The sequence below is a fragment of the Chiloscyllium plagiosum genome, unplaced genomic scaffold, assembly GCF_037043375.1.
Source record: "Chiloscyllium plagiosum isolate Xiang-an unplaced genomic scaffold, Cpla_swu_hap1 HiC_scaffold_5, whole genome shotgun sequence".
Taxonomy (NCBI): domain Eukaryota; kingdom Metazoa; phylum Chordata; class Chondrichthyes; order Orectolobiformes; family Hemiscylliidae; genus Chiloscyllium; species Chiloscyllium plagiosum.
Genome location: NW_028270143.1, coordinates 127,672,713 through 127,696,206, shown reverse-complemented (window position 1 = coordinate 127,696,206; position 23,494 = coordinate 127,672,713). Strand labels below are relative to the sequence as shown.

At 40.1% G+C, this 23,494-nt stretch overlaps 1 protein-coding gene across 2 annotated transcripts in view; it reads right to left on the bottom strand.

The window, feature by feature from the left end:
• Nucleotides 1-10,113: 10,113 nt before the first annotated feature.
• The window catches only part of LOC122550186 (protein lifeguard 1), a 95,662-nt gene continuing 82,281 nt past the window's right edge, over nucleotides 10,114-23,494 (bottom strand). For both annotated transcript variants that reach the window (XM_043690909.2, XM_043690908.2), the window contains 2 exons: nucleotides 20,015-20,158; nucleotides 10,114-14,479 (listed from right to left, as the gene is read on the bottom strand). In XM_043690909.2, the coding sequence (XP_043546844.1) occupies nucleotides 14,330-14,479; nucleotides 20,015-20,158 (294 nt within the window). In that variant the 3' untranslated portion in view covers nucleotides 10,114-14,329. The remainder of the gene's footprint in view (nucleotides 14,480-20,014; nucleotides 20,159-23,494) is intronic.

Sequence of the window (23,494 nt, the reverse complement as noted above, 5' to 3'; positions counted from 1 at the left end):
TTAGCAGGACTAGAAGGTTTGACTTATAAGGAGAGACGGGAACTTTTTTTCTGTGGAGCGTCGGAAGTTGAGGTTTATAAAATTATGAGGGGCATAGCTAACATAGGGTTAGCTAACATTCTCCCTAGGGTAAGGGAATTAAAAGCTAGACAGAGTCATTTTAAGTTGAGAGGGAAAAGATTTAAAAGGGACCCGAGGGACAGTTTTTTTTTTATACAGAGGGTGGTGAGTATATAGAATGAACGGTCAGAAAAATTGGTAGATGCATGTACAGTTACAACATTTAAAAGATATTTAGACAGGGACATGAAAAGGAAAGGTTTATGGGCCAAATGCAGGCAAATGGGACTAGTTCAGTTTGGGAAACCTGGTCAGCATGGACATGCTGGACTATAGGGTCTGTTTCGGTGCTGTATGACTCCATGAGAGCATTTCATATCCTGTCTCCCCAAAGCCAAGGCACAAGTCAGGTGTGTGATGAAATGCTCACCATTTGCTTGGCTGAGTACAGCTATACCAACATTCAAGACACTTGATATCATTCAAGCCAAAGCAACCCACTTGATTGGCATTGCAGTAATGCGTAGCATCTGTAAGATGCATTGCAGAAATTCACCCAAGCTAAACAGCAACCTCATAACCCAGGACCAATTCCATCTAGAAGGATGAGGGCAGTAAATATATAGAACACCACCAACTCAAAGTCCTTCTTCAAGCCACGCCATTTCTTGAGTTTTGCTTGGTCAAAATCCTGGAACTCTCTCCCTAATGGCATTGTGGGTCTACCTAATCAAATGGACGACAGCTCATTACCTTCTCAAGGACAGTTAAGCATGGGTAACAACCACTGGCTCTTCTAGCAATACCTACATCCCATGAATAAATAAAAATAGACCCCAGTACAGAGCTGATCAAATACAACATTGTTGGTGGTGTCATCTTCAGGATGGGAAATTAAGTTAGGCAGGAGAGGGAGTTTCAAGGTCAGATTGACAAAGGTGAAGAATGTAAATCTCTTGTGAAGTTTAATGAAATTTGATCACTAACATCTGGAGGAAGTTACGAAGAAATTTGTGTTATTTATCCTGACCACGTTTGCTATGTGATGTCTATTGTATGGGGTGTTTGATGATTGTATATTACCCATGTGTACCACAAGCTAGTTTTCACTCTTAGAAATAAGATGCACTATCAGGAGGAAACTGAAGTGACAAGGATGCAGAAAATACTCTGAAGAGATCTTCAGCATCTATCAGCAAGAGTGGCTCAGCACCTCAGCTACTAACCAAGCTGTTCAAGTCATAAAGAATATTGCTGCTAAACTGGTTTAGTCACAGCTGGTGAAGAAACCATCAAGAGAGAAAAACATACCTGACCACATCCTCAGCAGACTATCCACCACAGTTGCACCTGTTACGACAGTATCAAAATGCGACCACCTCACAATCCTTGTGAAGACAAAGTTCCATCTTCAAGTTGAGAATGCCCATAATTGTGTTGGGTGGCACTTCCACTGTGGGATAGACTTTGAACAGATCGAGCAACTCAAGACTGGCACGCATGAGCCACTTTGGTGCATCAGCAGCAGGAGAATTATACTCCAACATAATCTGAAACCTCTAGGCCTAGTACATCCCTCACTCTACCATTACTATCAAGCTAGGGGCTCAATGAAAAGTGCAGGAGGGCATAACAGGAGCAGCACCAGGCATTCCAAACAATGAGGAGTTAATCTGGTGAAGCTACAAATCAGCACTACCTGTGAGCCAAACAGAATAAACAGCAAGTGATAGGCAAGGCTCAGAGAATTCTCAACCAATGGATCAGTTTGAAGCTGTCATATCCAGTTATGAATGATAGTGGACAATTAAACTACTCTTAGGAGGAGAGCTCTGCAAATATCTCCATCTTCAATGCACATCACTACAAAACATGACACTCGAGCAGTCCTCAACAACCTTCTGACAGAGTGCTATGTGGATGATTAGTCTCCAAATTTGTCAGGCATGATTTCCCCTTCATGAGGTCATGCTGATTCTGCTTAAATGATATTATACATTTCAAAATGTTCAATTCCAGAATCAACCTAGTGAACCTCATCTGCACCCCCTCCAGTGCCAGTGCATCCTTTCTCAAGTAAGATAACTAAAACTATACGCAGTACTCCAGATGTGGCCTCACCAGCACCCTGTACAACAGCAGTTTTCCAGTCCTCTGCAAATGTAGTGGTGGGTGTCTTTCTGGCTGGAGGTCTGTGACTAGTGGTGTTCTGCACGGGTCCATATTGGAACTTCTGCTGTTTGTGATGTATGTTATATATTTGGATAAAAATGCAGATAGGTGGGTTAGTAAGCTGCGGATGATGGAGTTTGAAATAGTGTAGAAGGTTGTCAAAGGATACAGCGAGATTTAGATCAATTGCAGATATGGATGAAAAAATGGCAAATGGAGTTTAATATGGGAAAGTATGAGGTACTGCACTTCAGATCAAATGTTAAGGAAAAGTATACAGTTAATGGCAGGAGCCTGAACAGCATTCATGTACAGAGGGATCTTAGGGTTCAAGTCCATAGCTCCTTGAAAGTGGGCAAATAGGTAGATAGGGTGGTAAAGGTGTTTGGCATGCTTGCCTTTATTGGTCAGGGAATTGAGTACAAAAGTCAGGATGTCATGTTGCAGCTTTCTGAGACTTTGGTTAGGTCACAATTAGAGTATTACATTCAATTCTGGTCCCCACTTTATAGGAAGGACGTGGAGATTTTGGAGAGGGTGCAGAAGAAGAGATTTATCAGGATGCTGCCTGGATTGGAGGGTATGAGCTATATGGAGAGGATAGAACAACTTGGGTTGTTTTCTCTAGAGCGGAGAAAGCTGAGGGAAGACTTGATCGAAGTCTATAAAATTATGAGATGCATAGATAGGGCTGATGGTCAGAATCTTTTGCCCAGAGTTGAAATGTCTAATATTAGAGGGCATGCATTTGAGGTGAGAGGGTTTGTTTTTACACAGAGGATGGTAGGAGTCTGGAACATACTGCCAGGGGTGCTGATGGAGACATATGATGGAGGAGGTTAAGTGACTTTTAGATAAGCACTTTTAGATATGCAAGGAATGGAGGGATCTTTCCAAGGGCAGGCAAAAGGGACTAGTTTAATTTGATGTCATGTTGGCACAGCATCGTGGACTGAAAGGCCTGTTCCTATGCTGTACTGTTCTATGAATTTTCCAAAATCTAAGGATTCCTGAAAGATTACTACCAGTACATCTACTGTCTCTGTATCCAATTCCTTTAACATCATAAGATGCACCCTATCAGAGGTAAGGATCTTATCCTTTAGCCCCCATTAGTTTCCCTAATACTTTTTCCTCTATGTTCCCTATTTTCTCTCCTCCCTTTGTCCTTGAATATTTTGTAACTTTGGGATGCTATTAGTGTTAGTTTTCGTAGTAGAACACTATTTATTTAACTCCTTTTCCGTTTCCTGGTTCTCCATTATTATTTCCCAGCCTCATTCTTTAAGAGGCCCCTATTCACTTTGGCTTCTCTCTTCCTTTTTATGTGTTTAAGCAGTTCTTGATGTCTGCCTTGATATGACTTGTAGGTTTAACCTCAACATTTATTTTCTCCTTTCTTTTGGTTGTCTTTTCTTCATTTTTAAAACCTTCCCAATTTTCTGTCTTAAGAGGTGAAAGATTAGTGGCATGTTTTTCATTCAATCCGATGATGTCCTTTGCTGGTTCACTTATGCCTTCCTGGAATCCTCCCCCATCACCGGAAGATGCCTTTGATCTTAACACATGGACTTTTTTAAAAAGTCTGCCATTGTTCCTCAACTGTCATTGTTGCAAATTTCCTTCCCCAGTCCACTCCAGCCAGCCCTGCCCTCTTACTTTATTCACCTCAACTTCTCATACAAATCACTCACTATCCTGAGTTGGAAATGTACTGCAGTTTCTTCAGTGACATTAGGTGAAACTTCTTGAATGTTTTTCTAACAGCATAGTTGATGTACCTATACCAGATTGACTGTAGAGATTCATGGTTCAAGAAGGCAGCTGAATACCAAAGGCAACTCAAAATGAGTAATAAATGCTGGCTTGGAATGAAAAAAAAACTTCCACCCAACAAGTCAACAACTTTATCCACAACCTGAGCCACAAATCTTCTCAAGAATGCCCTCCCAACAATTTGGCAACACGTTGTGGATTACAGCAGTTCAAGGCAGCAGCTCACCAACTTCTCCAGGGCAGTTACAGATGGGCAATAAATGGCAAACCTGCCAATAATGCCAACATCCACACATGAATAAAAAGCTCAATCCCTATTGTTTACTTTGTTACAAATAGCTGTACATTGAAACAGAAGACTGAACAGTAGGGGCATTATTTAGACAAGGTGCAAATACACATTTCTAGATAATAAAGATAGGTAAAGCACATTGTGTGGTGGACAGGGGAAGATGCATGCAGATGTAGCTAAGCTGAGTAGACAAAACTATGGCAGATGGATTCTGGAAAATGTCAAGTTCACTGGCAGGAAATCCAAAAAAAAGAGAATAACTGCAAAATTCTAAAGTTCAGAATGATCTAGGTGTTCTAGTTAATGAGTCACAAAGTTTATATGCAGTACAACAAATGTATGGAAGGCTAATTAAATGCTATCATTTAGTGCAAAAATAAATGACAGAAAAAGGATGCTACACAATTATACAAGGCATTGGTGAGATCATATTATGAATACTTTCTCTGAGAGTTTTTTAAAAATTAATTTGTGGGATGTGGGCATTGCTGACTAGCCAGCATTTATTGCCTGTACCTGGTTGTCCTTGAGACGGTGGAGGTGAGCTGCCTTCTTAAACTGCTGCAGTCCACCTGCTTTGGGTTGATCCACAATGCCACTAGGGAGGGAATTACAGGATTTTGACCCAGTGACAATGAAGGAACTGCAATAGGTTTCCAAGTCAGGATTGTTATTGGCTTAGAGAAGAACTTGTAGGTAGTGGTGTTCCCATGTATTTGGTGCCCTTGTCCTTGTGGATGGAAGTGGTTGAGAGTTTGGAAGGTGGTATTTGAAGATTTTTGGTGAATTTCTACAGTGCATCTTGTAGATAGTATATACTGCTGCCACTGAGCTTCAATGGTGAAGCGAGGAGATACATGTGGATGTAGTGCCAGTCAAGCAGGCTGCTTTATTCTGGATGGTATCAAGTTTTTTTTTTAAAAAGTGTTGTTGGAGCAGCCCCCATCCAGGCAAATAGGTATTTCATCACACTTGTGCCTTGGATAGGTTTTAGGGAGTCAGGTGGTCAGTTACTCCCCACAGTATTCCTCCCTTCTGACCTGCTCTTACTGTCATTGTGTTTATGTGGCAAGTCTAGCTTCTGGTCAGTGATAACCCCCAGGCTGTTGATCATGGGGGTATTCAGTGATGGTAACACCATTTAATATCAAACGGTGATACGACTGTCTCTTATTGGTGGTCATTGTCTGGCATTTGTGGCACAAATGTTACTTGCCACTTGCCTGGATATTGTTTAAATCTTGTTGCATTTGAACATGAACTGCTTCAATATCTGAGGAGTCTTGAATGGTGCTTAACATTACATAATCATGTTCAAACATCATCACGTCTCACCTTATGATGGAGGGAAGGTCATTGACAGAAAAGCTAAGGAACTGCTGCAGGGATGGGCTGGAGCAGAGATGACTGACCTCCAACAACCATGCCTATCATCCCGTGTGCCAGGTATGCCCCCAACCAGTGGAGAGTTTGCTCCCTAATACCAATCAATTCCCATTGTACTAGGACTCCTTCATACCACATACAGTGAAATACATCTCTGATGTGAAGAGCTGCCTGAATTCAGGTCTTTTGTTTGTGTTTGAACTAAGACTATAATGAGGTAAGGAGCTGAGTGACCCTGGCGAACCCAACTGAGCAGAAGCTGCTTGATAGCACTGTTGGTGACACTTTCCATCACTTTACTGATGATCAAGAGTAGACTGATGGAGCAATAATTGGCTGGGTTGGATTTTTCCTACTTTCTATTTACAGGACATACCTGGGGAATTTTCTCACATTGTTGGTTAGGTGCATGCTGTAACTATACTGAAAAAGCTTGGCTAAGGGAGCAGCAAGTTCTAAAGCACAAGTCTTCAGTACCATTACCAGAACGTTGTCAGGGCCCTTGGCCTTTGCAGCATCCAGTGTCTCCAATGGTTCGGAACGAAGTACTGCAAATACTAGAATCTGTACTGAAGGCAACAAATGCTGGAGATCTCCAATAGTTTGTGATAGCACATGGAATGAATTGAATTGGCTGAAGATTGGTATTTGTAAAGCTGGGGACCACTAGAGAAGGCTGAGATGGATCATCCTCTCGACCCTTCTGACTGAAGATTCCTACAAATGCTTCAGCATTACCTTGTACACTATGTAAGTTAATCGTTTAAAAGCTTACCTCATAGGAGTAGCGGGCTCCATTTTTGCAGCAGCAGCAAGAATGAGGACCAGGGTGTGGGTGGGGGGGGGGGGGGGGGAGAACGGAAGCTTCCAGGAAGGTAAATTCATCATTTCAAAGCTTACCTCGTGTAAGGGCCAAGGGCAGAGCGCACGCTGAGCAGGAGCAGACATGTGACAGCTAAGTAAGTGAAGTTATATATTTGGGTGGTTGCTTTACCCGAAATACTATTTAGGTAGTGTGTCCCAACCGTCGTCCTCCTCTAAAACAAAAGAAATGTCCTGTGTGCCGATTTGGTAAGGTTACCACATTTTTTCTTAGTGCAGGAGGGAGGAATTCACATATCTGGATAATTGGGGCTCATTCTGGGGTAGGTGGGACCTCTAGGAATGGGATGATCTACATCTGAGCCAGAGGGGTACCAATATCCTAGGGGAGAAATTTGCTCTTGCTTTTTGGGAGTGTTTAAACTAATTCAGCAGAGGGATGGGAACCTGAAGTGTAGTTCCAGTGTACTGGAGATTGAGAGTAGGGAGGTCATGAATAAGGTTTCAAGATCACTGGAGTGTACCAGCAGGCAGGTTTGAAGTTAAAAATCACAACACCAGGTTATAGTCCAACAGGTTTAATTGGAAGCACTAGCTTTCAGAGCGCTGCTCCTTCATCAGGTGGTTGCGGAGTATAAGTTTGTAGGACACAATGTAAGCAGCGCTTCAAAAGCTAGTGCTTCCAATTAAACCTGTTGGACTATAATCTTTTAGAATGGGCATGTTGGTATCTGTTCTTTCATATGTAAATCCCAGAACTTGCTTAAAATTACATTCTCAAGTGAACTTTAACAATAGGTGCCGTGCTGGCCCAGTTAATGCATTGAAGGTGTGAGGCTGTCTGTACCCTAATGTTGAGGGATTTTAATCTTAAAAAAAATCTTATTCTCCACAACCACTTGATGAAGGAGCAGTGCACCAAAGGCTAGTGCTTTCAAATGAACCTGTTGGACTATAACTTGAGATTTTTAATTTTGTACACCCCAGTCCAACAGCAGCCCTCCAAATCGTAGTATAGGTTAGATGGGCTTCAGATTGGTTTCACAGGTCAGCGCAAGAGGGCTGAAGGGCCTGTACTGTGCTGTAATGTTCTGTTCTATTCCTGACCGGACGTGGCAGGACTGAGATCTGTTCCATTGGTTGTGGGATCACCTGTCTATATCTTGCTGCTTATATAGTTTGGCATGTAATTAGTCCAATGTGTAGCTTCATCAGCTTGACATATCTTTCAGGTATGCCAGGTGCTGCTCCAGGCATGCCCTCCTGCACCTCCATTGAACCAGGATTGATACCCTGGTGGAGCAGGGGATATGGCAGGCTGAGGTCACCAATTATGGAGTACAATGTTGCTGCTGTTTATAGCCTAAAGTACCTCAGATGCCCACTCTTGGATTGTTTGAACTGTTCAGTTTCTATCCCATTTACCACAAAGTTAGTGCCACACAACATGGTAGAGGCTATTCTCGATGTGAAGGCAGGACTTTGCCTGCCCAAAGACTCTGCAGTGGTCACTAATACTGTCATGGACAGATGCAGCTGCAATTAGCAATTGGTAAGGATGTGGTCAAGGATGTTTTTTTCCTTTCGTTGGTTCCCTCACTACCTGCTGCAGACCCAGTCTAGCAGCTATGCTCTTTAGGACCTGACCAGCTCAATCAGTGATACTGCTGCCAAACCACTTTTGGGATGGACATTAAAATTCCCCACCCAGAGTACATTTCTTGGTGTTGCCACCCACTGCTTCCTCAATGTTCAACATGAAGTATTGCTTAGTCTTCCAAGGCAAGATGTTTCCGTGCCCACGTTTAATCTGAAGCCACAAGACATCATGGGGTCTAGAGTCAAATGCGGAGGACATCCAGGACATCTCTCTCCTGACTGTATACTACTGTGCTAGGTCAGTTCTGCTGGTGGGACAGGACAAATTCAGGGATGGTGAATTCGATGGCCAGGTCAATGCTAGGAGATCCATCTGGTTTCATTTGAGACTTTGTGGCAATGATATGTCAGCATAGCTTGCTGAGCCATTTCAAAAGGGAGTTTCTTTGGGTCTAGAGTCACATGTAGACCAGATTTCCTTCCCTAAAGGGCATTAGTGAACCCATGGTGGTTTTTCTGACAGTCAACAATAGTTTTCAGTCAGATTCTTCATTCCAGATCCAGATCATTATCTCTAGCAGTCTCTGGATTAACAGTATAATATTACTGGGTCAACATCTCCTCTTGATTCAGAAGATTCACTAATTCCAAATATCAATAGTAAGTTAGTAAAAAGTTCCACTGAAGTTTAGGGGAGTGTTTGGCTGATTCAACTGAAGTCAACAGCATTCTGAATGGTCTTGATAAAATGAAGATGGAAAGAAAGTCCATAAGTAAGGGGCACAGTTTAAAAGTTAGAAGTCACCTTTTTTGAGAGGAGAAATTCTCTCAGGGTTGCGCAACTTTGGAATTTTGCCCCAGACACAGAGGCAGCAGATCATGGAATATAATTTCAGACCAAGATAGATAACATTATCCTTGTTGGGCAAGGGAATCTTAAATTATGGGTATGTAGGAATGTGGAAGTTAAAAATGCAACCTATCAACCATGACCTCATTGGATGAAGCAGTGTACCTTTGCTCTGAATTCACATTATTATATTTTGTAACACTGAGCGGAGGTGACTGGACTCCAATCATCTTCCTTTTTGTTAAATAACTGACAAGATTTTCCCAATTCCTTTGACTTAAATTTTAGTAGGGTTCTTGATGCCACACTAGATCTAATACTACTTGGACAGCAAGATAAATCACTGGAATGCAGCACAACATTTCAATCAAGGCTTAGTATGGTCAGGATCATTGATCCTGGAGGAACCAAAGTTTTGCCAATTACTTGCTGCCCTAATGACACCTATCACTTTGTTCATGGTTGAGACACAGATAAATGCTATAAATTTGCTAAACTGAATTTTCCCCAAGTGTCGCAAACAAGATATTATCGAGAAATTTGCACATTGCTGGGTTGATGCTTGTGTTGGAGAAGCTTCGTTAGGAGTTAAGTATAAACTATGATGTATTCAAAAAACCCATCTTCCTCCATTTCATGAATATGTTCATAAATGTTTCAGCTTTTTCTTAACAGGAGACATTCTGGACTCCCCACCATTGAGGAAATTGTATATGCAACATCCTCAATTCATTTAATGGTCACTGCTACTATTCATCACTAGATGAGGCACAAGTGTAGAACTTTAGCCAATCCTAAACAACAGATCCATTTAACTATTCTCATTGCTTGCCACACCTGGCTTTTAGCAGACAGGTAAATCTAGTTAAACCACACAGGACAACATTTGTGTGTTGGCTGGGTGCTGAAAGAGTAGTAAAGACTAAATGTAGATACAACTGCATTCATTTATTTTCTATAAGAAAACCATACGGTGGCTTACTAGATAAGTTAATAACTACAAAAAAAAAGCAAAAAATTAACAAGCAAAACTTATGCATTTAAAAGGAAGTACACAGGACTGTTTCTCGGTTGCAAATGTCAAAACAAACCAAAACTTAAAATGGAACTTTCAACAGTTGGTTCAGCTAGTTTCCAAAAAAAAAAAAGAAACGACTACAGTGCATTAAAACTTTATTCAAATTTAATTACTGCAACGTTAATATAGCAATACAGAACATATCTGAAGTCAAAAATGCATTTACCTGCAGACCTCTAGCAATCACATTGTTTCATCAGATCAGCATTAATTAAATTCAATGGCAAACACGGAGTTTAAAAGACTGAACAGAGGAGATTTGATATTATAGCCAATTTAATGTAAGGGGATAGATCATAACTTCCGAGGTGTAAACCTTGTATTTTCATTTTGACACAAAAAGCTCATTGAACCCAAGAATCTAAACATGAAAATCTCAAAACATGGGAGTTCCATAGTTCATGGAGTACAAAAAACAAAATTCAGGAGTGTCAATTTTACTTCAGAAAAAAATACTAAATCTTAACCTGTTTAAAAGTGTTATTTTAGAACACTGAGAGGTTGCATTGAACAGGTTTAAAAAGGTTGTGCAAAAACGATTTGTGGTATTAAATATTGATAATCTTATAAATACCATATATTTAGGATCTGTTTAGTTCAAAACAGCATATTTGAAAATTAAACTTCAGAAAATTAAAAGTCAGCTAAAACTAGTACAATAGTTAGTCTTGTTTTTAGAATCTTTTCAACATGTGAAATAAAGAAAATAGCTCTGATGTAAATAATTGCTTCACTCAATATACTGAAAAATCTGATTAGTAACCAAATGTGAATTAAAATCAACCATTAAATACAATGAGTCGGAGACAAATGAAAATTCATCTGTTGCCAGAATTGCTTTATACATCTAAAATGTATTCGATAGTTTAGTAAAGACATTGTGAAATTAGATTACCAGAATGATTAGGTTCCAGAATGGAGATGAACATACAAATTATATTTAAGATTCCCTAATTTTAATGAATTCCATGTTTTTCTGTAACAATGTTTTATGCTCACAATAAAGATAACCATTAAAGGTAATCTGCGCACAAACAGAACATGCTCTTATTTTGATAAGAATCAGGAGTATATATACACACACACACACACACACACGGGAAATATGAAACAAGATATTGGCCAAGATCAGCTCCTCAATCTACTTTAATGCAATTCTTATCCTAATCTTGCAAGGACAATTTTTGCTATTGTTGTGCCATATTTTCCTTCATTTCACCCATGCAAAAGAATGGAAATTGCCTTCTTGGTGCCACAATTGATATTATCACAAGCTCACTAAGTACTTGGCTAAGGTTTCACAAAAAAAACTCAGATCAGAAGAGATGAGGGACACAAGAAAAACAGGAGGAGATGAGGACTTGAGTGAAATGCTAATTCATTACATCTCAAAATAAAATTCTCAATAAATAGGTTGATACAAAATGATATTAACAATACCACAAACAGGAGAGAACTGTTTGATTTCCAGATGTTAAACAGTTCAAATCTTCATTGTTTTATTTGGCCTCACTACACAGACTACCAGGCGGTTTAACATGACAAAAGGCCTAATTCCACAGGAAAGGATCAAGGACAAGCAGCATCACAATCATATCAACTCGAGCAGGACTGTATATCCATAGAAGTTTATAAATTTGATTATATTATGATACTGAAATTTCAAGAGATGGGAAAATGAGCAAAAATCAGAATGTTAATCTGTATTTGATCAATCTCTTGGCATTAGCCTGCCCTAGTTAGATAAAGGAGCATGTGGCATGACACAAAGTAATTTTTTTTCCTCATCTGTTCATGTAATCATCAAAGTTTGAGATAAAAAACTAAGTTGATAAAGAGAGATATAGAAGGTAGAGGAAGCGGTTTGTGTAGAGCTTAAGCTAAATTGCCTGTTTCATACCCCAAAAAAAGTACAAGTTGTCCATAAATTTGGATAACCAATGTCAGCATCATATGCTGTCAGATAAAATTAAACAGGTTACTGACAGAGGAGATCCCTAATGACGTCAGATTCTCAAACATTGCAACTTTTGCCATAGTGAAATCAGTTTCAAAATATTATACTGCTTATTTACAATATTTCCAACAGTTTCAATAAAGGATTTCAGGGCACTGGTTTTGTTAGCAACAAGAAAAATTCAAGATTATAATGCAAACTAATTCTAAAATGGTTGCCTGATAATATTAGTAAGCCTTCAGGTCAGCAGGAAATAAATTGCCCACTCTGCTCCATCAATGTAAGTCTTAAATTTATTTTCAAAAGGACGAGGCATTCAATGAAGTTTAACTTAGCTTGCTGTCATTTTTGAAAGCAAGTATCGTTTTAAAACAAAAATATGTTTGCTTGAAGAAAGGATCTTTATTTTGTTGTATTAAGATTATATACCTCAAAAGCAGAATGTGAATTATTCTCACAGCTCTCAAAATGAAAAATGTATGTAGCCTTGTTCTTAAAAACGTAAACAGTTCACAGAACGAAATATCCAAAATTCAACCTGTTCAAATACTACAGCAGACTTTGCCAATCATTACAGCAAAAATTAGTTTTTACTCATGCATTTTTTTTCCTACAAGTTTGGGTTCACAGTCAAAAAATATCTTCATTATTTAAATAGTCTTCTCTCTCATTTAACAAAGCAATCTATTTCCCTAAATATGAATTGTTTAGACCAGCTGCCTTAACACTTAAGCAAATCAAATCCTTGATTACCTCATGCACATTTACAGAATTTTTCTACCTACGTACATGCAAATCTGAATCATCTGGTTCAGTAGAATAGTTCCTAATACATGGTCCCATGATTGATCACACCAATGCTTTAGTGAATACAGAAATGTATATTACAGTTAACCCTACATGATAATTTCACTGGAGGAATTAGATGTGTCACAAAACATTGAATAAATGAATCTTAATGAAGAGTTCCCTTTTCATTCTATCAGCCCCAACTATAATTAGCAAATCCTTATTTGGTAGCTTCTGATGGTCAAATTAGTTTAAGTGAGAAAAAGGGCAGGTATCTAACAAAAGTATTTTAAATCTAACAAATGCCAGTTTTTCAAAGATTGTCTGATGAGCTAAAGACTGAAAAACATTTAGAAATTAAAAAAGGTGTTTGTGAAATGCTTTCCAAAAGTGCTAGCTCTTTAATCTGATGCGACTAATAAATAATACAACCATGGAAAAGCTTCATACTAATCTCTTCATACATGCAGGTATCATAAATCCACAGTTAAAAAAGCAATGCAATGCAATCCCTCAGTTACAGTGCCATCAAGCAGCTTCAGGGTATTTTTCAACAATACTGATTCTCCTGAGCATATTCAAGGCAGCTAGCCAAACAGCCCATTTCATTTATTAATCAAAACAAATATAAGCTACAGAGAATTCATTTGTGTCGAACTCTAGTCTGCAGTTTTTAAAGCAAACTCCTAGCTCTCAACAGTAAATATAACCAGTTTTTTTGGAAAAGTCCAATTCTAATGTTCAGTAATTTAAATATTGACTTCATTCAAGGATAAACCTGACTTCCAGCATTTTTATTAAGCTAGTTCTTCAAGAACCCAAAATAAACTACTGGATTTGGACAATATTAGATAAGTAATTCAAATTAACCATGCCACCTTCTCATCAATCCAACATCCTCCAATATTACAACCTATTCATTTGATATATATATGAACTGTATAGGTCAGCAAGATTGGTGCATTAAAAGCTATACTTTTCTGACTTAAATCAGGTTATAGTATAATTCACAATGTAATAGGTTTCACATTTAGTAGGTTAATTTCACTGATTTGCAAACTGTGCATATATTGTTCTAATTAACTTAAGATTAAATAAATCCAGATTAAATATTTTACACACTTGGTTGGTTTAAATTCCAAAGCCAAATACTTCAGTTCATTATTAACTTAATAAAGTGTACAAGTGGTGTTTTGCAGGACAGTGCCAATCTCACTCCTCTGCAGAAGAAGCTCCAATTATTTTTAAATAAACGATGTGATTAATCTTTAAGAAAGGTGAATCCTAAACTCACTGGAAAATAGGAGCAAAAAGGAATACCATTATCTACATGAACCTGCTGCAAGCAGCAACTGAGACTGAATGCACTGATGGCCACAGTGAAGCTGTTACATTCACATTTGCCCATCCATGCAAACATGCTTATTCACATGAGTGGCAATACCAGTCAAAAAGGAATATTCCTTAACCTAGGCTACATAAAAGAAAAGATGGCTTCAGGTTAGTTCTTCACTGCACTAGGATCAAATTTCCTCGTCTGCTGACACCTCACTCTCTGGTACTCCCAATGATGGTCATGAGGAACATAAAGATATTGATAATATCGGTATAAAGGTTGAGTGCTGCAAAAACATATTCTTCCGGACTGATAACCAGCTGTTTGTTCCCCAGGATCATCTGTGTATCAATGGCCAAAAACTGCAGAAGAAGAATTAAGAGCACAGAGTTAGACCGGACAGCTCGTCTCCTGTTAATGTTTCCTCTATTTTGTAATATCAGCCAATGCAAGTCTCTGGTGAACTAGTCTGGGGTATTTATTGAACTTGTAAATACTTTAGCTGACAATGGTGATTATTTAAAATTGAATTTATGATCACCAAAACCATTTTTATTTTATTATGCTAAACTTTGCTGCACCCAGCATAGTTGGAGACACCAGTGACTATTGTTGGCTATCTTCAAGTGTCTTGTGAATTTCTCTCCAACATATAAAGACAGAAAAATCAGCAAGTGTGGAAAAAAGGGAAAAGCTCTCGATAGCTTTCACTAAATTTCAGACAGATCAGGATTAGTAAAATTGAACAATATGAACAGGAAGCAAGCATGTGTTGGAAAACAGGGAAAATCACTGAAATGTTTTAACAGGAAGTTGCAATACTCTATTGGGTATATTACAGTGTATGCTAATATTCAGAATAAAAACTTCAACAGCAAAGAAATTACTCAAAGGCAGAAATCACAAGAACATATTTGCATCCAGAAAGAAACAGCATAAATGACGGTAGTTTAAAAAAAAATGTATAGGGTATTATATAAAAACTTCAATCTCATGTTTGAGAACCCAATTAGCAAGTGAGACTTTAAAAGTAACATTTTAGTAACTGACCTAGTCTTTGTTTTACATTCAGGAGAGTATGTTTTACTTAAGGCAGTGAAATTTTGAATTAACGCTTACCCACTTAAGCATTTAAAATCTAGTATGGCTGCTCCAGTTTTTCAATTCTCCCAGCTTCACAAGGAAATAGCAAATGGGTGCCATCTTTCTGATGCTCATGTTTTTATTATGTCATAGTGAACAACAGCAACATACTGCAGATCTATAAATATTGCCTTGTTCTACAGTTAACTGAGAAACCATAGGAGGCTGTAATCACAATTAGTTATAGGAAATATACTGTGGAATTGTTAATCCACAAAAAAGTAACAAGGTAACTGGAGTGAAGTGTTAATGTCAGAAAAGGTTCAATCCATCAATTAAAACCAAAAAAAAAGTCATGTCAACTTGTTAATTTTCCCAGTGGAACAATGTTTTCTGGGCATTTTGATGTAATCATGTAGGCTGTATTACTGGATCTTAAAATACAAGATAGCTCCCTAGATGAGTGTGCATGCCCCAGAAGGCAACTAACAGCTACAATCAAGTTGGAATATATCTTGGTGCATTTATTTTGGAACATAAATGGGTCTATACAAGACATGTTACATACCAAACAAATAGTGTAACCAAAGGAAACAGTACAGAGATTAATCACCTCAATTTCCCAGAAAGCGAGCTCAAGTGACTTCAGGGATTAAACCCTGACAAATCAGACCCGATGAATTTCTACAGCACACCATTAATCACAGCCTGCCAACTTGAAAATATCGCCAACTTGAAAATACCGCTTTACCCTCGTCCTAAGGAGGTGGACGAGGGGAAAGCGGTAGATGTGGTGTATATGGATTTTAGTAAGGCGTTTGATAAGGTTCCCCATGGTAGACTACTGCATAAAATACGGAGGTATGGCATTGAGGGTGAGTTGGAGGTTTGGATTAGGAGTTGGCTGGCTGGAAGAAGGCAGAGGGTAGTAGTTGATGGCAAAGGTTCATCTTGGAGTTCCGTCACTAGCGGTGTTCCGCAAGGATCTGTTTTGGGACCATTGCTGTTTGGTCATTTTTACAAATGACCTGGAGGAGGGGTTAGAAGGTTGGGTGAGCAAGTTTGCGGATGATACGAAAGGAGGAGTTGTAGACAGTGAGGATGGATGTGGCAGGTTACAGCGGGATATAGATAAGCTGCAGAGCTGGGCAGAAAGGTGGCAAATGGAGTTCAATGTAGCCGAGTGTGAGGTGATTCACTTTGGTAAGAGTAACAAAAAGATGGGGTACTGGGCTAATGGTCGGATACTTGGTAGTGTGGATGAGCAGAGGGATCTTGGTGTCCATGTACACAGATCTCTGAAAGTTGCTACCCAGGTAAATAGTGTGGTGAAGAAGGCATATGGCGTACTGGCTTTTATTGGTAGAGGAATTGAGTTCCGGAGTCGTGAGGTCATGTTGGAGTTGTAGAAGACTCTCGTGCGGCCACATCTGGAGTATTGTGTGCAGTTTTGGTTGCCATACTATAGGAAGGATGTAGAGGCACCGGAACGGGTGCAGAGGTGGTTTACCAGGATGTTGCCTGGTATGGTAGGAAGATCGTATGAGGAAAGGCTGAGGCACTTGGGGTTGTTTTCATTAGAGAAAAGAAGGTTTAGGGGTGACTTGATAGAGGTGTACAAGATGATTAGGGGTTTAGATAGGGTCGACAGTGAGAATCTTTTTCCACGTATGGAGTCAGCTATTACAAGGGGCATAGCTTTAAATTAAGGGGGGGTAGGTATAGGACAGATGTTAGGGGTAGGTTCTTTACTCAGCGAGTCGTGAGTTCCTGGAATGCCCTGCCAGTAGAGTGGTGGACTCTCCCTCATTATGGGCATTTAAGCGGGCATTGGATAGGCACATGGAGGATAGTGGGCTAGTGTAGATTAGGTGGGCTTGGATCGGCGCAACATCGAGGGCCAAAGGGCCTGTACTGCGCTGTATTCTTCTATGTTCTATCCCACTTAGGCAGATGTAGGGGTATTATCACTGGATTGTTAATCCAGAGACACAGGTAATATTTCTGCAGACTAGTTTGAATCCCACCATGGCAGATGGTGGAATTTCAATTCAATTAAAAAACCAGCTGCCATCCGAACAATTAGGGATGCAATAAATGCCAGTTCAAACAGCAATGTCCACATCCCATAAATCAGCTAAACAACTAAAGAGGCCAAGTGAGTGACAAGGCATCACATATGAGGAAGAGCAAGTTTATTTACTTCAGTCCTGATTATAGAAAGAATGATTTTAAAAACATTGATGTGCAGATAGACTTAAGTATACCCATACAAGGGAACAATTATCATGCAGTTACAGCAAGCAATTAGGATGACAAATGTCACACTGGCCTTTATTGCAAGGGGATTAGCAGTACAAGTATTCTTTATTTGTACTGGACTTTGAAAACATTTGGAATGTTGTTGTTTCCATATTAGAGAATTATTTACACAAGTCAGTGCAGACAGATTAACTAGATGGACCCCTTGGATGAAAACGTTGTCCGATGAGGACAATTAGGGTTCTTCTCAGAAATATGAGGAATCATCTCACGGAAACATTCAACATTATTAAAAACAGGTTTAGCAGAGTATATACGGATGTTATTCCCTCTAGCTGGGGATTCTAAAGCAACCAGAGTTTCAGGATAGAGGTAATGATCATTTAGCACTGAGACAAGGAGATATTTCTTCAAAGAGGTGACCTTCAATGAAAGGAAATAGATAATTCTTAGGGGGCCTAAGAAGGTAAATTTTGGGAGAATGCTTCTCTTCTTGGGAAGGTCTACAAGAGGGCATAAACTCAGAATAAAGTGGCACTGATTTTAAACTGAGATGACGATTTTGAGGACTGTCTTGAGGAACACAGCTGTGGGGACAAAATCCTTGTGTACATTTAAGGCAGAGATAGATAGATTTTTTTTTCACCTAGCTGGTTAAAGAGGGTTTTGGTGAAAGGCAGGAAAGCAGATGAAGAATATTGGATCAGCCACGATCATATTGAGTGGCACAGCTGGCTTGAGGGGGCTGATAGCTTACACATATTCCTTTTTCTTCAGTCATGCGAGTCTTAAAGGGATCAAGAGTGCACCATCATTCAACATACAGACCACAACAGATAGATACTTGATCGCTCGAGATAAAGGGAAATATTAAACAAGCATGTGCAGATAATGTCAAAGATCATATTAGATAGCTTTACAGGTTACATGGTCATCCTCTGCTATTTCTCTTGTTAAATGATGCCAATTTGGTCAGTCTGCAAACATGGCTCGTCACATGAAGAACCTTACTATACTATTGTCTCAAATGACCTTTACATGAAAAGTAATTTTTTAAAATAGATTCTTTTGTAGTAAATGTGTTCATGTTTTAACGACTAAAATGCATTACTGTGGAATCTGCATGAAGTGTACCACTTAAGGTCTAGAACCTATGATAAATCTAAGTGGATCTATTAAATATAGTTTAATGTCAAACACAAATGAAAAAAGGTATATAATACTTATTACATTTTTTCCAGGCTGCATTGACACCAAACATCATACTCAAACAAATGCATCTCATTTAGAGAAATCTGCAATAACCACTAAATCTAATGAGTGACTATGGAGCTAGGAAAAGTTTCTTTTTATTCCTTTTTGCAAGAATGTTGGTTGTGATAGCATTCTTGCCTTCAAGTTAAAAGGTTGTTCGTTCAAATTACACTTCAGAGGCACAAGCAAATCTAAACCGACAAACTGCAAAAAGTCTGCACACAATGATTGATTAGAATCTGGAATGCATTGTCCAAGTGTGCTGAATGCAGATTCAACTGTGGCTTTGAAACAGAAATTGAATAAACAGGGCAAGATGTGCAGGCCTTTAAAGAAAGGAAGAAGAGCAGAGAGCCACCACAGACATTTTGTACAATAGCCTCCAATGAAGTGACCATTCCATTATAGGCCTTGTCTCAGTCTTCCAGATGAGGAGGGAGTCCTGTCCTTTGGGTGTATTTTATTATGCGTTCATAGGATGAAGGGATCACTGGCAGGACCAGCATCATTGGGCAGTTTAGGATGGGCAGAGGGCTGTTAAAAGGTCAACCACATTGCTGTGGGTCTGGAGTCACATGTAGGCCCAACGGAGGCAAGGATAACAGTTTCCTTTCCTAAAAAGCAAAGTAATGAACCAGGTGTGTTTTTCTGACAATCAGCAGCATTTTGCTGTTATTAGATTTTCAATTCCAGATTTTCTTTTGTAAAAACTGAATTCAACTTCCACCATCTGCCATGGGGGAATAGAACCCTGGGTCCCCAGAATATTAAAAAGTCTGAATCACACTGTTTTCTTCTGGAAGAGCAGAAGACATTTTTCTGGTGAGTATTCATCCCTAATCCAATATTACACTCAGATTACCTGGTCACTACTTTTTCTGCAAGTTGTCAATGTGTTAGTTGGCTACTACATTGCCTTAGTTACCCCATACAACAATGGCTACGTTCAAAAAGTAGTTTGTTTGCAGTAAAGCATTATGGAACAGCCAGATGTAAAAGGCTTCCAACAAATACAAATTCATTCCTTTTATCCAGCAAGAACTCGGTAATGGTAAACTGGGGTGTGAATGAGTGTCATTCTATGTTAAGTCACATAAAATCAAAATGGTAGCTTTTACTGACTAAATTACAAAATAATGACTGAGGCATTAATGTGGAAAATTTAATCCTTTGAAAGACAATCTGTAAAACCCATGACTGTGCTGCAAAAGGTACAAACCACCTCAAGTGGGTGTTTTCTTAAAGGTTGAAATGATTTGCTCACTAAAATGAAACCTTTAAAAAGAATTCACACTTACCACTGTGAAGATCAATGCACCGACAGAAGCATACACAATCTGGAGAATCTTGTTCTGGATAAAAATGCACAGAATTCCGAAGAACAGCAGCACAACTACAGACACCAACATCACACCCATACAAGAAGTAAAGTCATACTTGGTCTGTGGAAGAGGAAAGAAAATATATTAATATATTAGCATCAAAGTAAATTAGAGTCAGAGCTGTACAGCACTGAAACAGACCCCTTTGGTCCAACTCTTCATACCAACCAGACATCCCAATCTAATCTAGTCCCATTTGTCAGCATTTGCTCCCAGATCCCTTCAATCCTTTCCTATTCATATACCCATCCAGAAGCCTTTTAAATGTTGTAATTGTACCAGCCTCCACCACTCCAACACCAAGTCTACACCGTGTTCAGGAGACTGCAGCAGCACAGTGCACATAGATGTCAGGAAGGGAAGGGAGGTGGTCCAGGAAGGGAAGGGAGGTGTCCAAGATGATCCAGGTTAACTTGGAGGTCATGGTAGAAGGTGTTTGTGAAGTCAATGAACTGTTCAACCTTTGAGTGTATGACGTGGTGCTGATACAGTCATTGATTTAGCAGAAGAAAATGGTGAGGAATGGTGCCAGTGTAGCTGCGGAAGATGGACTGTTCCACTTATCTGACAAAGTGGCAAGCATAGCTGGTGCCCATGACTATCCCTTTGGTCTGGCAGAAGTGGGAGAATTTGAAGGAAAAATGTTGGGAGAAGAGGAAGAAATCTACGTCTTGGAGGCCTTGGGTGTCCATGGTGAAGATAAGGGCTTGGAGGCTGGGGAAATGAAAGTCATGGAGATGGAGGGAGTGGGTGGTGTCCTGAACGTATGTGGGAAGATCCTGGACCAAAGGGGACAGGACAGTGTCAAGGTATGCAGAGATAAGTTTCGCAGGGCAGGAGCAGGCTGAGGCAAATGAGTCGACCGGGTCAGTCAGGTTTGTAAATTTTGGATAGAAGGTACATAGAACATAGATAGAAGAATACAGCGCAGTACAGGCCCTTTGGCCCTCGATGTTGCGCCGATCCAAGCCCACCTAACCTATACTAACCCACTATCCTCCATATACCTATCCAATGCCCACTTAAATGCCCATAAAGAGGGAGAGTCCACCACTGCTACTGGCAGGGCATTCCATGAACTTACAACTCGCTGAGTGAAGAACCTACCCCTAACTTCAGTCCTATACCTACCCCCCCTTAATTTAAAGCTATGCCCCCTTGTAATACCCGACTCCATACGCGGGAAAAGGTTCACACTGTCAACCCTATCTAACCCCCTAATCATCTTGTACACCTCAATCAAGTCACCCCTAAACCTTCTTTTCTCTAATGAAAACAGCCCCAGGTGTCTCAGTCTTTCCTCATACGATCTTCCTTCCATACCAGGCAACATCCTGGTAAATCTCCTCTGCACCCGTTCCAGTGCCTCCACATCCTTCCTATAGTATGGCGACCAAAACTGCACACAATATTCCAGATGCGGCCGCACCAGAGTCTTATACAACTGCATCATGACCTCAGGACTCCGGAACTCAATTCCTCTACCAATAAAAGCCAATACGCCATATGCCTTCCTCACCGCACTATTTACCTGGGTGGCAACTTTCAGAGATCTGTGTACATGGACACCAAGATCCCTCTGCTCATCCACACTACCAAGTATCCGACCATTAACCCAGTACCCCATCTTTTTGTTATTCTTCCGAAAGTGAATCACCTCACACTTAGCTACATTGAATTCCATTTGCCACCTTTCTGCCCAGCTCTGCAGCTTCTCTATATCCTGCTGTAACCTGCCACATCCTTCCTCACTGTCAACAACTCCTCCGACTTTCGTATCATCCGCAAACTTGCTCACCCAACCTTCTAACCCCTCTTCCAGGTCATTTATAAAAATGACAAACAGCAATGGTCCCAAAACAGATCCTTGCGGAACACCGCTAGTGACGGCACTCCATGAAGAAACTTTGCCATCAACTACTACCCTGTCTTCTTCCATCCAGCCAATTCCTAATCCAAACCTCCAACTCACCCTCAATGCCATATCTCCGTATTTTCTGCAGTAGCCTACCATGGGGAACCTTATCAAACGCCTTACTAAAATCCATATATACCACATCTACCACTTTCCCCTCATCAACCTCCTTCGTCACCTTTTCAAAGAATTCAATAAGGTTTGTGAGGCACGACCTGCCCTTCACAAAACCATGCTGACTATCCTTGATCACATTATTCCTATCCAGATGTGCATAAATCCTATCCCTTACAATTCTCTCGAAGACTTTGCCCACAACAGAAGTGAGACTCACCGGCCTATAGTTACTAGGGTTATCCCTACTCCCCTTTTTGAACAAGGGAACCACATTTGCTATCCTCCAGTCTTCTGGCACTACTCCTGTAGACAAAGAGGACATAAAAATCAAGGCCAATGGCTCTGCAATCTCCTCCCTTGCTTCCCAGAGAATCCTAGGATAAATGCCATCAGGCCCAGGGGACTTATCTATTTTCACCTTTTCCAGGATTTCCAACACCTCTTCTCTACATACCTCAAAGCCATCCATTCTACTTATTTGTGACTCAGTATTCACATCGACGACAATGCCCTGTTCCTGAGTAAATACTGAAGAAAAGTATTCATTCAGTGTCTCCCCAATCTCTTCCGCCTCCACACGCAACTTCCCACTACTATCCTTGACTGGACCTATTCCTACCCTAGTCATTCTTTTATTCCTAACATACCTATAGAAAGCCTTAGGGTTTTCCCTAATCCTACCGACTAAGGACCTTTCATGTCCCCTCCTTGCTGCTCTTAGCTCTCTCTTCAGGTCCTTCCTGGCTACCCTACAACTCTCAATCGCCCCAATTGAACCTTCACGTCTCATCTTGAGATAGGCCGCCCTCTTCCATTTAACAAGGGATTCCAATTCCTTATTAAACCACGGCTCCCTCGCACGACCCTTTCCTCCCTGCCTGACAGGTACATAATTATCAAGGACACTCAATAGTTGCTCCTTGAACAAGCTCCACATATCATTTACACTCTTGCCTTGGAGTCTACTTTTCCAAGCCACACATCCTAAGTCATGCCTCACCGCATCATAATTCCCCTGACCCCAGCTATAACTCTTGCCCTGTAGTACACACTTATCCCTCTCCATCACGAGAGTAAAAATCACCGAATTATGGTCACTGTCCCCAAAGTGCTCACCTACCTCTAATTCTAACACCTGGCCTGGTTCGTTACCCAGAACCAAATCCAGTATGGCCTCACCTCTTTTTGGCCTGTCTACATGTTGTGTCAGGAAACTCTCCTGCACACATTGAACAAACACTGACCCATCTAACGAACTTGAGCTATAGCTTTCCCAATCAATATCAGGAAAGTTGAAGTCCCCCATAACAACCACCCTATTACTGTCACTCATCTCCTGAATCACCTTCCCTATCCTTCCTTCA